General features: G+C 37.2%; 1 protein-coding gene across 5 annotated transcripts in view; it reads right to left on the minus strand.

Annotated features, from left to right (window-relative positions):
* The window catches only part of ANKRD17 (ankyrin repeat domain 17), a 124991-nt gene that overhangs the window by 44119 nt on the left and 60195 nt on the right, over positions 1-20677 (minus strand). For 2 of the 5 annotated variants that reach the window (XM_026717296.2, XM_087915460.1), the window contains exons 6-17: positions 20343-20576; positions 19436-19530; positions 18320-18557; positions 12617-12808; positions 12184-12293; positions 9025-9112; positions 6853-6980; positions 6343-6486; positions 5762-5864; positions 3742-4491; positions 1366-1514; positions 685-796 (exon numbers count right to left, since the gene is read on the minus strand). In XM_026717296.2, coding sequence (XP_026573081.2) covers positions 685-796; positions 1366-1514; positions 3742-4491; positions 5762-5864; positions 6343-6486; positions 6853-6980; positions 9025-9112; positions 12184-12293; positions 12617-12808; positions 18320-18557; positions 19436-19530; positions 20343-20576 — 2343 coding nt within the window. The remainder of the gene's footprint in view (positions 1-684; positions 797-1365; positions 1515-3741; positions 4492-5761; positions 5865-6342; positions 6487-6852; positions 6981-9024; positions 9113-12183; positions 12294-12616; positions 12809-18319; positions 18558-19435; positions 19531-20342; positions 20577-20677) is intronic. The other 3 variants (XM_026717298.2, XM_087915461.1, XM_026717297.2) reach the window with 2 other exon arrangements.

Genomic DNA, 20677 nt, shown 5'->3' on the forward strand with positions numbered 1-20677 from the left:
ACCCTGGAGATCTGTTTTTTTCTGTGGCAAGAAAAATTCTATAAATTTGAACCATTTTAGACAATGTTATCTGTTAGTGACAACTTCATGCTGACAGCCACAGGCAGAGTCAGACACTTTGCCCAAACTTAGTTTCCAACCCCCTCAAATGTCTAAGCTTGTGACTAAATTGGAGGGATGATCACCAGATGAAATCATTTGAATTGATGTCACCAGAAACTGGTATGAGAAAAATGGAAAGTAATCAAATGAATGATTAATTCCTCATGGGATCCGAACTGCCTAAGCAGAAGAATTTTGGTTCCATGAACTCAAGTTTCAGATAAATTATCCTAGGTCTAAACTATAGCCTAAATAAGAAAAGATGCGATGTTGTGGTCCTAGATCTGGACAGTGAGGCAAGAGTTGGAACTACAGTGGAGACTGCTTTTTCCCACATATATTATCCTTCTCTACTCTTATTGAAAGGTGACTTTTAATAAGAGGACCAAAACTTAAAATACAAATAATTTGATACAAAATTAACTTTGAATAAAAATATTACAGAATACAGATTTGCATCTTACTTTGAGTTGTTTTACTGCAATGCAAGAGTCTCTCTGAATCTACTTCTATTGGAATACACAATCACACATGCATGTGGAATCTACAAGTTGACTGATTATTTTATCAGCAGATACTCACCCTTTTTGTCCCTGTGTTCAATATTAGCTCCCCTCTCTAAAAGAGTTTGTACTAGTTCTTCATGTCCGCCAGCACAAGCAAGAGTCAGTGCTGTGTCATGGTTACTTTCAGTCTTTAAAAAAAACAGTCATTAAAATGCTTGTATTTGTTCTAGCATTTAATTAATAAACCAATATATGAAACCACAGCTTAATCCTGGATTATCTTTTATGAAAAATAATCCAATTCAAACTGGTTCCCATGTTCAACATAGTAAAGGAAATCATGAATATTTAAGGCCATATCACATACTTATTCATCTCTGGATATTTAATTAGGTCTGAACATTCTTAACAGCACTAAAATATAAAATTCTCTTGGGTTTAGTTTTGTGAAAACAAAAGGGAAGATACTTGCATTCCACATAAAGTATGAAAAAAACCTGAACGAATAATCAAAATTCAACTACAACTCCTCTGTAATCATTCTTTTCACATATTTATTAAATATTATGCACATTTATTAAATATTATGCATATCTGAAGTTCAAAGAATGATTAGAGAAATATTCAATCTTTCAAAGCATATAATACTTTTTGAAACAAATTCTTCCTCAAGTCTCGCAAATAGCAGAATTTCTATTTTCCTTTCTTTTAATTTGTATTTCATTTCAAAGGAGAATAAATTTTATTTTAGACTTACCTGTGCATCAATATCAATGGCAGGATAAACCGGTAGCAGGGTTGAAGGAGAAATGATAGGACTAGGAGCAGGTGTCTGAGGTTGGGAAACACATGTTGCAATGCTGTGGGTAGGGGTATTTGAGACTGCAGATGCTCTTCCACTCACTGCTATTAAAGAGAATAACTTGATTTATTAACTTTATAACTAACTATCCTCTTGGATGTCCCAGAATATCTTTTTTAAATGATAACAACCACTGAGAAATCACAATAGATCAAACAGTTAAAAATGGGTCTTATCTGAGAATTATCTATAGCAAGGAACAAATGGCTGCAATATTTTTCTCATCCTTCTGAAAATACAGTTGAGAAGGAAGCAACCTGATTCAATGTAATGAGAATTTTCCTAAAAGCAGTTTACACCAATTTAATTATTCATTTCCACAATGTCTAATAAGAGTTGCTTCTTTTCCTGCATATTACTGTAATACCCAATGTATTACCAACAAAATCATAGTTGCAATTAAATTGGAAAGTGTTAGAATATTAGTGAAAAGAGCCTTAGGAATTCCTTAATATAGGCACAATATTCGATCCATTCTAGGAGATTTTAATTTAGTTTATTTAAATGTTTAAAGGACTTCTGATATGTTTTTCTTCCAAAAATGCTAACTGGACAGAATAAAATCATAATCTGAGAATATTACTTAAAGGAAACAAAAAATTCAGACACAGAACTCCTATGTTATCTTTACTTTTTAAAATTAAACTAGTTAGCAGTGGAACAAATAATTTTGTCCAGAGATTATGGAAATCTTTTGAATTCTAAAATTGCTACCTAAGCAATGTTAACAAAAAGCTAAAGCATATTGCAATTCCTTATTCCTTAAAATTATAAGGAAGTTATTATGACCATGAAGAAATAATAAATAATTACTCAAACTCTTACTTGACACTGTTAGTAGCAATAAGGAAATCTCCTTTACATTAGAAAATTAGTAAGGGTGAATCAGATACATCACACATTTCTGAAGAGCCCTACATTTTCTTGTTTAAATCTAATTCCAATTTGTTTAATTCATCAACTATTCTTAGTTGTGTTTCAGAATTTTCTTATTTAGATGATGACCATGTTATATGCAAGCTGATTTAGAATTATGGTAATGGTATATTCAAGAAGCAATGGAGAATCTGACTTATTTTGAATCTAGACCAAAACTCAATAGGTTGCAGAATATAATATTTAATTATGTAGATGCTGATAATACTGAAAAAAATAGCACAATTCTAGTTATAATAATATTGGGAAGATATTAGTTGTAAATAGTCTTCTTGTTGGCCAAATAAGTCCTGACTCGCATCACTTAGTGAAAGGAAACACTCCATAATATGAACTCTATGCGTAGTTTGCGTTATTTTAAGAGAATTATGGTGGCGCAGTGGTTAGAATGCAGTATTGTGGGTTAAGTCTGCCCACTGCCAGGCATTTGATCCTGACCAGCTCAAGGTTGACTCATCCTTCCATCCTTCCAAGGTCAGTAAAATGAGGACCCAGATTGTTGGTAGCAATATGCTGCCTCTGTAAACCTCTTAGAGAGGGCTATAAAGTACTGTGAAGTGGTATATAAGTCTAAGTGCTATTGCTATTTTGTCAAACAAAATAAAACTCTTTCACTTTGGGCAGCTTAGAAATTCCAGTTGCATTGCAAGAGCTTCCCTATTCAGTTTTCTAAGCAATGAGGATAAAGGGGAGAGAAATAGTACCAGCAACACAAAGCTATGTAGCTATGCATTGGAATTTACTGTATCTGGGTTATTATATTTTAGACTGTTTCAGTTGAGTTAAAAAAGGAAGCAATGCACTCTGTCTTTCCATTTTAAATTTTGTTTAATTCAAAGGAAAATTTAATAAATATGTTTTTCCACATGTATTTTTAGAAAGTGTAAGTGCTGCAAGGCTTATAGAACAGTGAAATTTATTCATAGGTGCTTGGGAAACAAGGAGTCAGGAATATTATCAAGGCAAATACATATAATTTAGGGCCTGGGACACAAGGGACAATATACTTGACAGCAGGAATGCTTTTTTACTCACTTCATGTGACTACCAATCACTTCTGCTGGAGATATTGAACATGACCAGAAACACTATTGTTGTTCCTGCACTATTTCAAAACTCTTCATTTATGCTATAAATTGTCATTTTCCAAATAATACTGGTCTATTTTAACAAACCAGGTAGACAACACTTGAAATGGAGACATCAGCTTAAATAGTAATTAAGAACAAGCTAAAATAATCCAGTCTTTGTGACATTGAAACAAAATAAAGATGTTGATATATTCAAAAGTTTTCGGCACTGATATTTTATCTGCATTTAACAATTCATACAAACCTGCCATGATGTCATCCAGTGTGTCATTGAGGGTTTGGGCAGGGCTGGCAACCATTAACCCTTGCTGTGCATCTGCCAGAATTCCTTGTCCCAGCCCTGTAAGTTGTGCTTGGCCCAGAACTGGCTGTCCAACTATAACACTTTGGAGTTCTGAAAGATTTGCCATAGAACCTGGTGGTAAAGAACTTGTAGACAGAGGCAAAGCTTGTGGCATTGCTAGAGGCTGTACTGGAGCAAAACCCATCTGATTTACTGCTGGCATAGGCTCATCAGTGAGTAAGTATGGGTCCACCTGTCGTATGCGGGCATAATCTTCTTCAGTAAGTTGGTCTTCAATCTCAACAGGAGTTAATATTCCCAAATGCTGACAAGACTGTTGTTGCTGCTGCAACTGAATTCTCTGCGCTTTAACTTCCAGATATTGTTTTTTCAATTGCTGTTGTGTTTTCAGTTGCAGTTCTCGCTCTACTTTCTGCAACTCTTCTAAGATCTTTTGCTTCTTCTGAATTTGTTCTTCTCTAGTTTTGTTCAGCTCCTCAATCTTCTCCTTAGTGAGCTGATCAGCATGTGCCAATTCCAAAGACTGAAGCTGTGCATTCTTTTCTATGGCTTCCTTTATTCTTTGCTCTAATTCTGTCAGCTTGCCCTGAGCCTCCTCAACAATGCTTTCTGGAGACTGATTAGCGATGTAACCTTGTACTTCTGGATTGGATGGCTGCAAATGGCTGCTGGACTTTTGTTTGGAAATGGCTGTATGAAAGAGACACTCCCTCAGAACCAAATGGAAGTCCACATGAACAGCATTCTTATTACAGATCTACCGATCAATCAAGCACAAAGATGACACCTACCAGAGATGTAAATGCTAAGGGAAAAAGATATGCCTAATATCTTTGAATGTTTTGTTAAAAAATAAACTATAATTCTAAATTGCTTAGCTGTTGGAGAATAGAGTTCTTTACTACCAACAAAAACCTACATTGAAACAAATTCTTTTACAGCTATTTATTTTCTTCAGTAACAATGTTGTCCTATTATGCAAATTTTATTCAAAAGATAAATAGGCATTTAAGATGCAATTAAATAACCTATGTGATCAAAAAAGGCCAGGTTCAAGGCATATGGATATCAATACATAAACAATGTTCACAAGGTTTGTAAAGAGAGGAAAAATATCAAACTAATTATCCTAAAATGATAGTTTAATGTTAATAAAATCAATATGAAATCTATAAACATATCTCCATGCAAGTTTAAACCTTATATAAGCATGCAAGTTCACTGAGTAACTATCGGTCAGTTACTATCCCTTAATTCAAGTTATCCCTGCCATGATTCCTATGAGAAAAGCTGAATGGGAAAACACTATGTATGCCACCATGAACTCTTTGAGAAAAGAAGGAATGTTTATCTACTACAGTACATATATCACTTTATACTTATCAATCATAAATTATCTTGGCTAAGATAAGCAAATATTTTTGTCTTTCTGCATCAAAATATGCTTAAAATAATTAAACAAGGTCATGAAAGATATTTTAGGGGCTTTTTTATGTGCTGTTTGGGCAAAAATTTAAAATCAAAAATAAACAAAAAGTAAAATTATTAAAGTGAATTGCAATGTTCTATTATTTATCATGGAAATATTTTATCCTCTAGCATATTTTAAAATATTTTTTTCATAAAACAGCAAGAAATTTTTAATATTTTACAGAAAAAATGTACTAAAGTTTTCAGATTTCAAAATTCAAATGTGAATGTTGAAACTGAATGTTAATTGTATTTGGGCAAAAATATTTTAAAAAATATACCATAGTGTTTCCCCAGTTTTTCTGCTGTATAAAGTATCTGATTTATTTTAAAAACAGAAGTTGGAAACACAACTAGTCATATATAAAGGAAGGTTTATTTCTTTAAAACGAACATAGCATAGTATTTTTTAAAAAACATCCCAATAATATATTTCATATGTTACTTAAAATATGTGGTAGCAATAATATATGAGGTATAACTAACTAACCTTTGTTTCTGATGGGAAGGGTGGTGGTAACATTAGCAGGAGGTTTGTCAGGCTCTTGAGGTGGAACTACCATGGGAAGTGCCTGCACTGGTACACGAGGAGCCTAAAAAACAGGACACTAGGATTATTTTCCTGCATGATCAAAACACAATATCAGAAGAGAAAAGCATGCATTAAATATTTCACAATTAAGTATTAATTATTACAGGTTTAAAATGCCCTATCAGTTCATAGTTTACATTCTTGGCAATAACAGAAGTATTTTTACAAAGTATCCAACTATAAGACATTTTAATAATGTAGATATAGTATGATTAAAAAAACAATTAGCTCAATAAAAAAATTGAAAAGAATAACTCATAAATTTTCCTACAATAAATTTTCTTTGGAAGCAGAAGTCATTAAAAGAAACTCATGAAAAGATTATTCCTTTTGATAATAGTAGTTGCTGATCATAATTTACCAAGTCATCTACAAATTATTGAATGCAATGCCTATTTCCAAATTAATGGACATTGTTTTAACATATGAAAAAAATAAAACATAAATAAAAACCAGAAGATACACATAAACAATCATACCCTATTTAAATCATGAGATGGAGGAGTCAACTGTGTAGATTCAGGTGGAGGAGCAGAAAGTAGGTTGTTAGGATAATCCAACAGATAACAAACTACACTTGTATGGCCCCCCTTAGCAGCTTCTATTAGCATGGTTGAGCCATCCTATAAAGAAATAATGGAATAAAAACAGTACACTTTGCATCTCTTTTGACAAGCACGTGAATATTACTCAGAATATATCTCAATATTTGAACAGTAGTTTAAACTGGCAATTTATTTTAAGAGTTTTTTTTGTTTTTTGTTTTGCCTTTTCACCTGGAGATTGAGCACAATGAATACAAATTTAAAGAAACATTTCATGTAAGAACTCATTGAAAATGAAAAACCAGTTACAACTGAAAAACCAGTTACAACTTAAGTGATACATTATTATGTTTTGGTTCCTGATGATAAACTTCCAAAAGCTGTCCTCAATGAAATATTCAAACAATAGGTAATTAAATGAAGGGAAAAAAAACCAACACGTACTTTTAGTCTGTGTGTAGGATCAGCTCCATGAGCTAATAACAATTCCACAACAGCCAGGTGGCCTCCAGCACAGGCAAGCGATAATACTGTATGATCATTGTTAGCAGTGGTCCTGTTCACATTTGCTCCTGTTATTAATGCATTGGGAAAACAAAAGCCATTCAAAGCTCTCTGCCTGTAACTCTTCTTTTTCTCATATATAAAATAGGAGAGAAATGTTTCAAAATTGATTCCAGAACTTCCTCCTTTCCAATATTTTTAACTCTTCAATGTCTCTCTGTTATTCTTACACAATAAAAACAATTACTATTTTTATCCTTTGTTACTTGAGGTTACAATCCTGTAATCCAGTAATAATATGATACTTAACTCTACTTATTTTTTTCCCCTCAAAAATCTGAGCAAGACTTACTTAAATGTGATTCTAGTACTTTTCATATAGACAATGAGATGTTTTCCTTGGAAAAAGGGAACAATTTCTAACCTTTTTAATCAACTGCTATTTGGGGCTGGAGGGAATTCTCAGAACTTACAAGTTTCCTAGAAATTAGTTTCTTGTATTATGATTTTCTGAACTAAGGTACAAGTGGATTTCAGTTGCTCATTAATAACTTTGCCAGCTGAAATTATATCATATAGCAAATGACTGCTCACTTTTCAGATACTTAAGGTGAACAGATATCTGTCATGTAATGTCAGCAGGTGAATTTTTCTTAAATCAAAACATGAAAAACTTAAAATATCTAATGGACCAGAAAAGCCCATTAAAGTACTTTGGGAAAGAAATGGCAGACTGAAATGGCCTAAGAAAACTGAACTAACAAACGTGTGGAACAAAGAGCTGGTGAACAGACTGGAATTCCACTCTGAGAAAGAGAGGATTTGAGAACATCTACAAGTGCTCCTATAGCTGCTCTGGCAGGTTTAGAGTTCTGGGAGATGATGAAATAGCCAACTTACTCATAGACAGTGACTTTGAAAGGATTCTGATTTCACATACTTCCTTTACTAAATTGTTAACTGCTTTTCAACTACCAGGAAATTTTGGATGGACAGGTGTTAAAACCTCAGATGAGTTTTCTTCAATTCTTAGCAAAAGGTTTAGCTACAAGTTTAAGAACTTTTTTTAAAAAATGAGGGGGAGAATTAACAGCAAAATAGTGATTAAAATTTTGATTTCATAAAATCAAAGATGGTATCCAGGTAATTTTGAAATAAGTTTTTAAAATAAATTATAAAGAAAGTTTGCATGGAAAAATGCTTGTGTTTTGAATTTAAAAACATAGTAAGACTTTAAAAACTGGATACAATAGAGAACTGAAGATTACAATTAAAGCAGAACTTTTAAACTTGACTTACAATTACAGAATGAAGCAAAATATTTTAACACTGGACATCGTGGAGGATATTCTGGAGCAATGAACCAGAAATTAATTTTAAGAGTCTCCATTTCTATAGATAATGTTTAAATTCTACTTGACACAAGATTGGGAGTAATTCGAAAGGGGATAAAATAACAGGTTACAAGAATGACATGGAAAAAACAGTGGTATCCTGGATATATAAAAGAAACTGACTGATAGTTTAATCTTTAAAAGGGATATACAAATAAACCAATGGAGTGATCTGGATAATTTTCTTCATTTGGATTTACAAAACAGACTTGCTAAAAGTTTCCAAAAATTTTATTAGAAGGGACAAAGAAAAATTGAAAAAAAATTAAGTTTTATTGACATTATTTGAAGAGACTAATTCAAGACTGTTAGAAGTAAAAGGAAAAAAAAAAGTTGGTTTATTTAATCAAGATTAAAATAGGTAGGTTATCCTGATAATCTTTAATGGACACTTGTTGACATCAGGATTAAAATGAGGATGTATTAAGGGTTTGTTTATACATAAAACCCGGATTATGGAAAGAGAACATTATTTGTTATATTTTATTAGAAGATGATAAGCTATTAAAATTGTTTCTATGTATTTCCTTTATTATATTCTTATTTTCTTTCTTGTGTATTTTTTCTTTTCTACAATTTCTGTTTTTCTTTTTATGCTTTTATTTTTAGATGGCATTAGTTTTTATCACTGTAATTGTAATATTTAATAAAATTACTATTAAAAAAGAGGAGGCCATTAAAACATCGAAAGAAATGACTTACTGTTTGTAAACCCTACCTTTACTAATTAAGAACTGAACAGTACAGACATGGCCTGCTCTTGCAGCTTTCATCAATGGAGTTCTTCCCCCTTCAGATTCATGTTCCTATAAGAACAAAAACATTGAGGAAAACAACTTAAAAAATAAAATTCTCAGATAGTTTCAATTTTTTAAATTTAATTTATTTTTTGCAAAATGAGCAAAATATGCATGCCACTATAATCTGTTACTCATCTCATCCTTATATAATTATGATGGAATATTTCCAAACTTTCAAAAATATTATTTTAAAAAAACTGCATCAAAGGCAGAATGTTGTGGAAAGTTGTTCTCACAATTGTTCATTTAATGTGTGTTTAAAATTATAATAGTACTGAAAAAAGTGATTTGTGACCATTTTCTACACTTACGCAACTGACTTGGCAGCTTGGCAACTGACTCATTTATGATGATTGCAGTGCCTCACATTCATATGATCATCTTTGGCGACCTTATGACAAGTCAGTGGGGAAGCCAGACTTACTTAACAACTGTGTTGCTAACTTAACAACTGCAGTGATTCGCTTAACAAATGTGGCAAAAATGATCATAAAATGGGGCAAAAATTCATTTAACAACTGTCTGATTTAACAACAGAAATTTTGAGCTCAACTGTGGTTGTGAGTTTAGGACTACCTACATCACAGAGATAAACCACTGACTATGGGATAAAATAACAACCCTGAAAATGAACTTCCTTCCACTATTTTGAAGAGCATGTTAAGATTTAGAAAGATGATGAAATTCTAGTGCTGCAGCAATATGGTGATTAAATGAACTCATTGCAACTAGGTTATGAGACAGAAAATGCAGTACCAGGGTATCCTTAGTTGCTATTTGGCCAAAGTACCTGAAGTGACTCTAATTATATAACAGTTAACTAAGAAAGCAACCACAACCTATATATATCCCTAAAGCACAGGTGTCAAACTAGCAATATCACATTATCATCACATGAGACATGATGTAGCGTGACTTTTTCCCCCTTTGGTAAACCGGGAGTAGGAGTGGCCAGCACATGAAGCATCCAGCCCATGGGCCGCAAGTTTGATAGCCCTGCCCTAAAGTAATGGATAGCAAAAAAAAAAAAAAAAGGTCCAATATCTGTTTTTTTCCTTAAGTATTCTTAGTAAATATTAAGTTGTCCTATTAAAACTCCACTTTTTAATTATATACACCTATCTTCAATTTTAATTATCACTGAAATTTATTGTGATGCTGGCTTTTTTTTGTCATGGTAATATTTGTTATTGTGTATTGCCAAAAGTTCTTTCATATTATGGCTGCACTGAAAATAAAGTTATGGCTTGATACTTAGCCCACTCGCCCCCACCACAAAATTTTACAGATTGCCCAGGCACAAGACAGAATTGCTACAAAATTCTATTGTCTGGAAACTTTTCAAATCTGTCAAGTGCCTAGCGTAGACTAATCTAAAGAATCTGGTAAAAATCCAGGTCCCATGAAGTAAAGCTTGATAAAGAAGTGATGCTTCACCACTATACACTTCAACATCTTCATAAACTATTTAGATGAGGGAACAGAAGGTGAACTCATCAAATTCGCAGACGATACTAAACTGGCAGCCAATGCGCCCAAAGCTAGACTCAAAACCCAAAAAGATCTCAAAAGATTTGAACACTCAGCCCTATCTAACAAAATGAAATTCAATGTAGAGAAACGTAAGGTTTTACACGTGGGCACCAAAACGTATGCACAGATACAGATTAGGTGAAACCTGGCTCAATAGCAGTAACTATGTGAGGTATCTTGGAGTTCTAGTGGACAATCACTTAAATATGAATCAGCATTACGTGGCAGCAGCCAAAAAAGGCAGTAAAATCCTAGGCTGCATTAAAATAAGGTTAGAAGTATTAGTACCACTTTATAAAGCCTTAGTAAGGCCACTTGGAATATGCATCGAGGCTTTGGTCGCTGTAGTGTAAAAGATGTAGACGCTCTGGAAAAAGTGCAGAAAGGTACAACAAAAATAATTAGGGGGCTGGAAGATAAAACATATGAAGAATGGCTGCAGGTACTGGATATGTCTAATCTAGTGAAAAGAACAACTATGATGACAAGATAGCAGTGTTCCAATATTTGGGGGGCTACCACAAAGAAAAGGGGAGTCAACATATTTTCCAAAGCACCAGAAAATAAGACAAGAAACAACAGCCAGAAACTTAATCAAGGTGAGAAGTAACTTAGAACTAAAGAGAAATTTCCTAACTGTGAAAACAATTAATCAGTGGAATAGCTTGCCTTCAAAAGTTGTGGTTCTCCAGCATGGAGATTTTTAAGAAGAGATTGGACAACCATTTGTCTGAAATGGTATAGAGCAGGGGGTTAGATTAGATCTTCAAGTTCCCTTCCAAACCTGTTATTCTGTTAAAAGACTAATTTTAATATTCCCATATTCAAATCAAATAATTGTTCTGAAATAAAGAACAAGTCAAACATGTCCCCTATGAAGTGGATTACTGTCACAGTTACTTGTCTCAAGCTCATAATTGCATGGGAAGTCATGAAATTGCAAGCCACCCTGGACCCAGGCATAGAAGCTGACATCAGCCAGGAATTCCAATGGTTTCCAGATGCCCATGGCACTTAGTATACCAACAGCAGTTTTAGTCTGTCAACAGAAACCAACTCCAGATATCTAATTGCATCTGGGATAGAGTTTGGCTGATGAAAAAAAATATTCAGTCACTTTACATCACATACAACTGCATTCTTACTCTGTCCCCTTAACAGTATTGCCATTGATTAATTTAAATTGAATATGCTTTATAGTCTACAATATATATAAGGAAGGGCCACTTTTGAAAATGAAACTTTTTCCTGATAAGTCACATGAAACTGCAAATGTATGACAAAAGTAGTGCTACTACTAGAATGTATCTTAGTATGTTTAAATCACATCTATGCTTGTATAATGAGAGCCAGTTTGGTGTAGTGCTTAAGGCACCTGACTAAAAACCAGAATTCTGTGAGTTCTCAACTCATAGTATAGCTTTATCTTCCAGGAAAAAAATAACCCTGCTAATATTCAGCACCTTATTTTTGATTTGGTCAAGTAAGAATAAACTCAGTATCAAACTTAGTAAGAGAGTAAAAAAATTCATTAGGTAGCTTACCAAATCAGCATCTGCTTGAAGCAGCACATCTGCAACATCGGTATGACCATTTTCACACGCATATGTAAGTGCTGTGTCGCCCGTTGCTGTTGTTGCATGCACATTAGCTCCTGAAGTAATACAAATAACATTATTCTTAGAAAAAATAAATGAATCCCAATGTTCTTTATTAGGACAGTTTATAGAAATCTTATTGTATTCAAAAATATTCAAAAAATGCAATGCCCTATTATTATTGGGGGGGGGGATTCTGTTATTGCATAGATGTTTCTCAAAAAAGTAAACAAGCAAACAAAACAAATTAATATTCAGGTACAGTGGCATATATGGAAAAGGTATACCCAATAGGCAAAACTACTCATAGATAGCAAGGATTTATTAAAGTTTTCTGTTTTAATCTGAAACAATAAATGCTCAGAGATTAATGCCATACCTGCAGCCAATAAATATTTAACTAGCTCCAAGTGACCCTCTTGAGCAGCTTCCATTAAAGGTGTTGAACAGCCAAGTTCTATATCAGCTCCTGCTTTGATTAGGAAGTCAGCTACTTCCAAAAAGCCACCACAGCATGCTAAAGTTAAGGCAGTTTCTTGGGTCTCTTCTGTCTGAGCATTGATGTTAGCTCCTTGAAAACAGAAATATGTAAGTATAAATTAAGATTTCAAAACAAGTCTTTAAACTAGCATGGATATACTATGTTTTTTTTAAGTTACAATAATTAGATCTAACGTTGTTTACAAGTAGCATTAGTATTAATACTAATTAAAATCAACAGATACGATTACTTATCACTATAGGTAGTCCTCAACTTACAACAATTTGTCTAAGGACATTCAAAGTTATCATGGCATGAGGTGACTTATGACCATTTTTACAATTGTCATGGTTGCAGTTTCCCAGGGTCATATGATCCCCTTTTGTGACTTTCTGACAAGGGAAGTCAACAAGGAAGTCATGTGATTCACTGAACAACCATGTTATTGACTCAACACGTACACTTGATTAACTTGATTCAACTGTGGCAAGAAAGGTCGTAAAATGGGCAAAGCAATGGAAATTTTGGGTTCAACTGTAATTGTGAGGACTACCTGTATGGCTCTAGGACTTTTAAGCTCCTACCCTTGGCCGTGCCTGCTTCTCCGCCAGGCTCCTGCCTATGTGGATTAACCTCTAGCTTTTCTCCTTGGCTGGCCTCCCCTAACTGCTTGCCTTGGCCAATAGGCCATGGCCTCTCCATCCCATGCCTTTCAGCGTGGGCCATTCGCCTAAACCAGGGGTCTCCAACCTTTTGGACCTCAGGGACCACCAAATTCATAATTTTAAATCCCACAGACCACTAATATGAATCCAGGAGGCCACTCGCTGCAGTGCCTGGACTCCCACTGATGGGATGGGGTCCTTCAGGCACTTAGCCTGGGCTGCGTTTCTGCAACCTTAAATACTCAAAGTCATTTGGGCCCGTTTCCCACAGAAAACAAAACACCAGGATCTCTCATCTCTCTCTTTCCCCCCCTCTCTCTGTATCTTGTCTCTCTATCTCTCTCCCCCCCCTCTATGTCCCTGGAGGTGGGAGGGGGGAGGAAATTCTGAACTGGTGCTGGATGGTGGGAATCTAATGTCCGGAGGCCGACGAGCCACATGCTGAAGACCAGATGGCTGGCAGGAAATGGGGCATCCTATAGTCTCCCTAGTAAACCTGCATTGTGACTGCTGCCTCCTACATCCATGCATCGAGGAAGCTGAGCAGCAGTGGAAAAAGTTCAGATTTCCTGAGCCACAGGAAGCAGCTGCCAGCAATGCCCTCAGGTGAAGATGTTGCGAGGGGGAGGATCAACTCCTCCCCTCAGGAACTGCAAAGTTCTCGCCACCCCTCTGGCATCTGCCAAGCCTCCTCGTTCCCACTGGGCGTGTGAGTGCTTCTGGGGCGGAGGAAGAGAAGCACGGTTGGAGGAGGCTTAGCAGCTGCCAGAGGAGCAGCGAGCGCTTTGCAGCTCCTGACGGGAGGGGCCCAGGAGATTGTGTCCTCGCCTTGCAGGCCAGAGAACACCCGGGAAGGCCTCCAATGCAGCGATCTCCCACGTACTACCCAGTCCATCTGCTGCTGGTATCACCCCTGTGGCAGGCACAGGTGCACTGCAGATCACCAAAATTTTCTCACTGGTTGGCAACCTCTAGCCTAAACAGCTTTTGTCCTGGGCATTTGGCTGCATGGGACAGTTAGCCACCAGCCACTCGGCTAACTGCCAATGTTGGCAGCCAGAAGTCAAAGTGGAATTGATCACAGGATCTGGGGGGCTTTGGGGGAGGTGCTGCAGCCAAACGGTCTCAGGCACTTGTTAGAAGGCAGGGGAGAGAGGGTGGAAGCTCCCCTGTACCTGACTATGCCTCCCTGCCACCAAACCGGCAGTGTTTGCTGTTCCGATGGCCACCCAGGTTCAGTTGGAAGGGAAGAACAGGGGTGGTGGGGGTGGTAAGTAAGTTAGCTTCATCCAAAGGAGTTTTTGATTCAGGTAGCCTTAAAAAGAGAGAGGAAAGGAGAAAGGAAAGAGAGGAGGGAGAGAGAAGAGAGACAAGGAAGAAAAGGGAGAGAGAGAGAGACAGAGACAGAGAGAAAGAATGAAAGAAAAAAAGAAAGAAAAAAAGAAAGTGCATGAGATATGGAGGGAGGGAGGGAAAAAGGAGAGGAAGGAAGGACCACAATCCCTGGCACTAGATGCAGTTTCAGAGGACACTTTGAAATGGCACAGCAATCCAGGGCTGGAAGGAACCTTGGAGGTCATCAACCGCCTCCTCCAGCAGGAGACCTTATTTGGGTTATTTTAGTGTCTCTAATAGGGAGGAAAATTCCCAGAAAAGGGAAGTTTACTAGGATAAAGCTGCCATGCAGAGGAAAGCAGAGATAGTCCTCAACTTACGACCACAATTGAGGCCAAAATTTTGGTTGCTAAGCAAGAGCATTGTTGAAGTGAATTTCGATGCATTTTTCTCAATCCATCCTCCAACAGTGGATGCCAATTACTGTGGACCAGATTGAGAATTTGAGAGCAAAGACCTGCTGGATTACCAGTGAGTGACATACTCTTAAGGGAAGGGGAAGGGTACCCCTCAACTTACTGTATGTCACCATTGAGTCTCGAATCTCCTTGCTGAGAACCGTTCCAGTGAACTTGGACCCATTTTATGAGCTTTCTTGCCAGCGCTATTAAGTGGATTGTTGTTTAAGTCAATCAGACGATGGTTAAGCGAAGCTGATTCCCCAGATGGTTGCAAAAGGGAGATCATGTGACTCCAGGATGCTGTGACCGTTATAAATGACAGTCCTCTCTACAGACTCCCAGGTTCTCTGGGAGGGGAAGCTCCAAGCTTCTACCATAAAGACCACAACTTCTGGAATTATCCCCTGCAATTGTAACCCTTGCAAGCAACCCCTGTGCTGAAGGTCCCACCCAGCACCCAGAGATCCCTGCTGCCAGACACCACACCCACTATTCTTACTTCTCTCCCTCCCTTCCTTCCTCTTCCTTCCTTCCTCCCTCCCTCCCTCCCTCCCCTTCCCTTCCTCCCCTCCCCACATCTGGCAGCAGGGATCTCTAGATGCTGGGTGGGACTTGGATGGCCAGTGAGGAGAAAAGCTAGATATTAATGTGCAGAGGCGGGACCTTGGTGGAGAAGCAGGTGCAGCCAAGGGTAGGAATCTAAAAGTCCCATTCCGACCTGCATAGAGCAGGGGTCACTAACCTTTTGGACCTCAAGGACCACCAAACTCATTCTTTTAAATTCCGAGCACCACTAATATGAATTTTTTTTAAAAAAATATTTCATATAAAAATATTTTATATTAAATATAAATTTAATATTTAAAAAATTATACACACAAGCACACACATATCATAACTGTGGGGCAGAGCGAAGGGAAAGGAGGAGCCTCTCTCATCCTTTGCGGGGAAAGAGGGAGGATTTAATACTGCTGAGATTCAAAAGAAGCCACATGGTGCCTGGAGGCTGGGAAGGTCTGGACGGGGAGGAACTGGATCCCCCTCAAACGGAAGGAAAGCAGAGTCGTTGTCCCCAATCTGGTCTCCTGTCATTTCACATCTCCCCCAAGTCAGAGGAAACCTCTCCCTCCTTTGCCAGGTATGGCTGCCTGGAGTTGGGGGAGGGAAGGGGGGAGGGCTGGAAGCACCGAGGAAGATGGGCTCCTAATAACCAGGCAACACTCCCCCCTTCACCCTTCACACACGAGGACTCCCCAAGGCTAAGCTCCAGGTTCCTCCCGTTGCTTCCAAGCATAGAAGTGTCCTTCCCTGTGTGGAGGCCGAAGCGGGGGATGTTAAGACCAGAAAAGCTCAAGCTCTCGCCTGCACAAACAGGCTGGTCATTAGGTGCCTGTCTTCCTTGGCGCTCTTTTGGTCTGGGCATTTGGTCTCCCCCACATTCCAAAGGAAAGCCTGTCGGGCTTCTCCTTCCCTCCTACCCTTCCTCCTGCTCCCTTTCCCCTACTCAATTCTACTTCAGGACAGAGGAGAGAGTGCTGGAAATGTGTATTGGCATTTCTAACAATCAATTATGGCTCGGTTCCTAAGACCATCAAAAAAATGTGTTTTCTGATGGTCTTACGCGACCCCTGTGAAAGGGTCGTTCGACCCACAAAAGGGTTGCGAGTCATGATCCTTTAATACAGTTCATGTTGTGGTAACCTGCAACCATAAAATTATGGCTCAGTTCCTAAGACCATCAAAAATATGTGTTTTCTGATGGTCTTAGGCAATCCCTGTGAAAGGGTCATTCAACCCCCAAACGGGTCGCAACACACAGGTTGAGAACCACTGCCCTAGGGGATGGGACCTGAAATATTCCCTGTCTTCCCGCTCTAATGGATTGGGTAGATATGACCAGCAAGAAACAGTGCCTCAGATAACCTGGACCCAAGCCATTAAGGGGTTTAAAAATGATGACCTGTTGTGGCTCCGGGCTTGGATTCAGCTCCTGTGACTGATATGAGTTCAAGTGAGGAGGTTATGACAGAAAAATATGAGCTGGCATGGATCAGTGATTGGACTGATAACCAGGATGAGGAGAATGGACGTGACAAAGGACGACAGACCTGATGTATTAGAATTGTCAGGACCTTTGACCTCCTCTGGTTCCTTATCTGATCAACAGCCAGGAATGTCTGACAGGGAAGTTTTGAGAGAGTCTTCTAGTGGAGATGAGAACTTGGAAAATTTGTGGTTAAATGTAAAAAATAGAAGACGGTTGAAAAGGCAAAATCAGCTGGAGCAAATGAGGAGAGCGAGTCAGTAAATTAGCACGTTGCCTCAATGAGTATAAAAGGACACAGCTGGGCTGGTACATTTTGCCAGGAACAAAGTGACTATCTGAGTGAGGACGTTACAGCAAGAAGCTCTGAGACTGGAGATTTATTGCCAGGACTGGTTTGCCGGACAGAGTAAAGATTTATGCTGTGAGGTTTCTGCCAGCCGTTATCTTGTAAGACTTCTTTCCGTTTGATTTAACTGTGAAACGGCTGCTTTCTGTTTTGTTCGTTTGAATTTTGAAGGGGAGTCATAACAATGACCAGCACCTTGAATTGCACCTGAAAGCAAACTGGCAACCAATTGAGTTCCCACAGGAGAGGTGAAACATATGCACACCAAGGTCTGCACAAAATTATGCAGGCTGCTGCATTTTGCACCAACTGAAGCGTCCGGAGGGTCTCCAGGGGGAGCCCCCATGTAGAGCATGTTGCAATAGTCAAGATGGGAGGGGAGTAGGGCATGAATGGCCATGAGAAGTGATTGTTGGTCCAGGAAAGGGCATAACTGGTACACAACCTGCAACTGCACAAAGACCCTCCTGGCCACAACTAATACCTGCTCTTCGAGAACCCTCAAATTACTCGCGGTGTCTGTTTAGGGCAATGCCGCCCCATCCAAGATCAATGGTTTGAATTCTTCATGGGTCAAAGAACCCCAAACCCAGAGCCATTCAGTCTTGCCAGGGTTTAGTTTCAACCCGTTGCTCCCCATCCAGCCCCTAACAGCCTCCAGGTACTGCAAGAGGGAGGTCACAGAATCACTAAACTCACCATAGGCTGAGACATACAGTTATACAATTGATACAGTTATACTTTTACCTTGACCAAGAAGCAATGCTACCATCTCCTCATGACCTTCTCGGGCGGCTTCCATTAATGGCGTATATCCTTCATCGTTTACTTCCTCTAAGTTTGCCCCCCTCTCAATTAATAATGCAGCCAGCTCTACATGTCCACCACAGGCTGCTAAAGTCAATGGAGATTCAAAGGAATCAGCAGGCATGTTTACTTGAGCACCACTATCAAGAAGTAAACGAGCAACTTCTACATGCCCATCCTAGAAAGCAAAAATAAAAGTGTGTATGAACATATACAAAGTGTGCTGGAACAGACCCTGACTTAACTAGTCCAGCAGTCTGTTCGTACAGTAGCCAAGCAAGGGAACCCACTAATTTTCTATCAGATGGCCTTCAGAAGTCATGGTTCCATCAAGGCTACTAGCCACTGATCGCAAGTAAAATAAGCATATAAAAGCCAGATAAAAATGCTCCTCCAGAAAGTAATTTGCAAGCTAAAGTGAAATACACTTTCATTTATCTGAAGGGACTTTTTTTTTTGCACCTCACATTTATTCTAGAGACTAGCAGAATCCTTTAGCATGTCTGAGGCAATCACAGGAAAAAAGGAAGAATAGGTTTTTCTAGTAAATAGATGGGGAATTTTCTTAGGATACTCAAGATTGTTTGAAGAAAAACTGAAAAATTGGTCCAATTTATTTTGTTTTTAAAGAAATGAATTAAGTGTTTTAAATATCTGCAAAGATACTCATTTTATGTCTTAAAAAACAAACCCAATGCAAATAACTGAGTTTTTCAAGAGGAATAGTTATTATTCCTTTAATATTATTATTATTATTACTATTACTATTATTATTATTATTATTATTATTATTATTATTATTATTATTATTTTTATTACTTTTAATTGGGAAAAATGTCTGACTTATGGTTTAAAGACTTCATTTTATTCTTTTAAATGTCATTCCAACTGTTTAAAAGAGAGGGTGAATTTTGCTCCCAGCTTAGCTCGGAAGACTACATGTAACTTGGTAGCCTTTTCATCAAGTAAATTGTTGCATTGCTTTTTAAAATTGTAAAACTACAAAGGAAATTAAACCAAACTTGATATATTTGCTTTACTTTTGAGGACTCTTACCATGCATGCCTCCATTAATGCAGTATGCATTTCATCTGTTTTATGTTCCTGATCTGCACCAGCTTCCAGCAAAAATCTCACCATTTCTAAATGGCCTAAAAGAGAGAAAAAAAAGAATCTTGAAGATCAGAATTCATTCAAAATTTCAGCTCATATTCACATATATTTGTTCACCAAAGATACAATCTTAATAACCAAAAGCAAGAATTCTCAAAACCTGTATGGAAAATCTATTTTAATTATTTCATTAACGTGAAGAACTGAAAACTCTGTTATTCAGAAGACCATATAATAAAACAGAAAGTTTTACTCTGGGTCTCCAATGAATGGGAAAAGCGGAGCTCTTGAAAAGGCATAGCTATTTTAACATATGCTTTCAAATATAAACTCTTATAAGGCTCTAGAAGACAGGTAATCCAAAAACATTTCCTCATGATGAGAAAGTACAAAGACACTGACTTTCAATTAGAATATGAAAATTAGAAAAAAAAGAAGTAAAAATTTAACAGGACAATGAAAGTGGTTCGAGAATCCAAGTGGGTTCTTTGAATTTCATTTTTTTTTTGTCTTTAAAGAACAGAATGCTGGAGGGAAAGAGTGTTTAAAGAGGAAAAAATTATTTAGCTACATATTCTAGTACTGAATGTTTGAAATTTAAGTATTCTTTCCATCAGCATTAGAATACCATCCTGACAAAGATAAATATATGTAGAGCTAAGTACTAATCATATTTAATATTATTTAAATTAAAAATTATAATATTATTCAATTTATTAATTGGAAGAAAAACAGAGCAAATAATCAAATTCAATCCTAATAAATAAACATTCTTTAGCAGGACTTGAAATTTCTTTATAAAACTCTATTAAAGAATATGGTTAATTATTGAAAGATTACAATATTTTACCTTTATAACAAGCCAGCGTAAGCGCACTCTCCTTAAATTCATTAGAATGCGTATTGATTCCAGCTCCATTTTCTAACAGAACTCTGGCAACTTCAACATGTCCAGCACTCCCTGCCTCCATAAGAGGAGTGTGGCCGTTTTCATTATGGTCCTCGATACTAGCACCAGATTCTAATAGGCCCTTCACAACATCTACATAGCCTCCAGCACAAGCATAAGTGAGTGCTGTATTGCCTATTTAGAAAAAAATATGTATTGAGATATCCATTTATACTTTGAACATTTATATATATATATCTATATCTTAACCAACTGTTCTAAAAATACAAGTTCCA

Source organism: Pseudonaja textilis, chromosome Z, assembly GCF_049901715.1.
Source record: "Pseudonaja textilis isolate UNSWEBS1 chromosome Z, rPseTex1.2, whole genome shotgun sequence".
Taxonomy (NCBI): domain Eukaryota; kingdom Metazoa; phylum Chordata; class Lepidosauria; order Squamata; family Elapidae; genus Pseudonaja; species Pseudonaja textilis.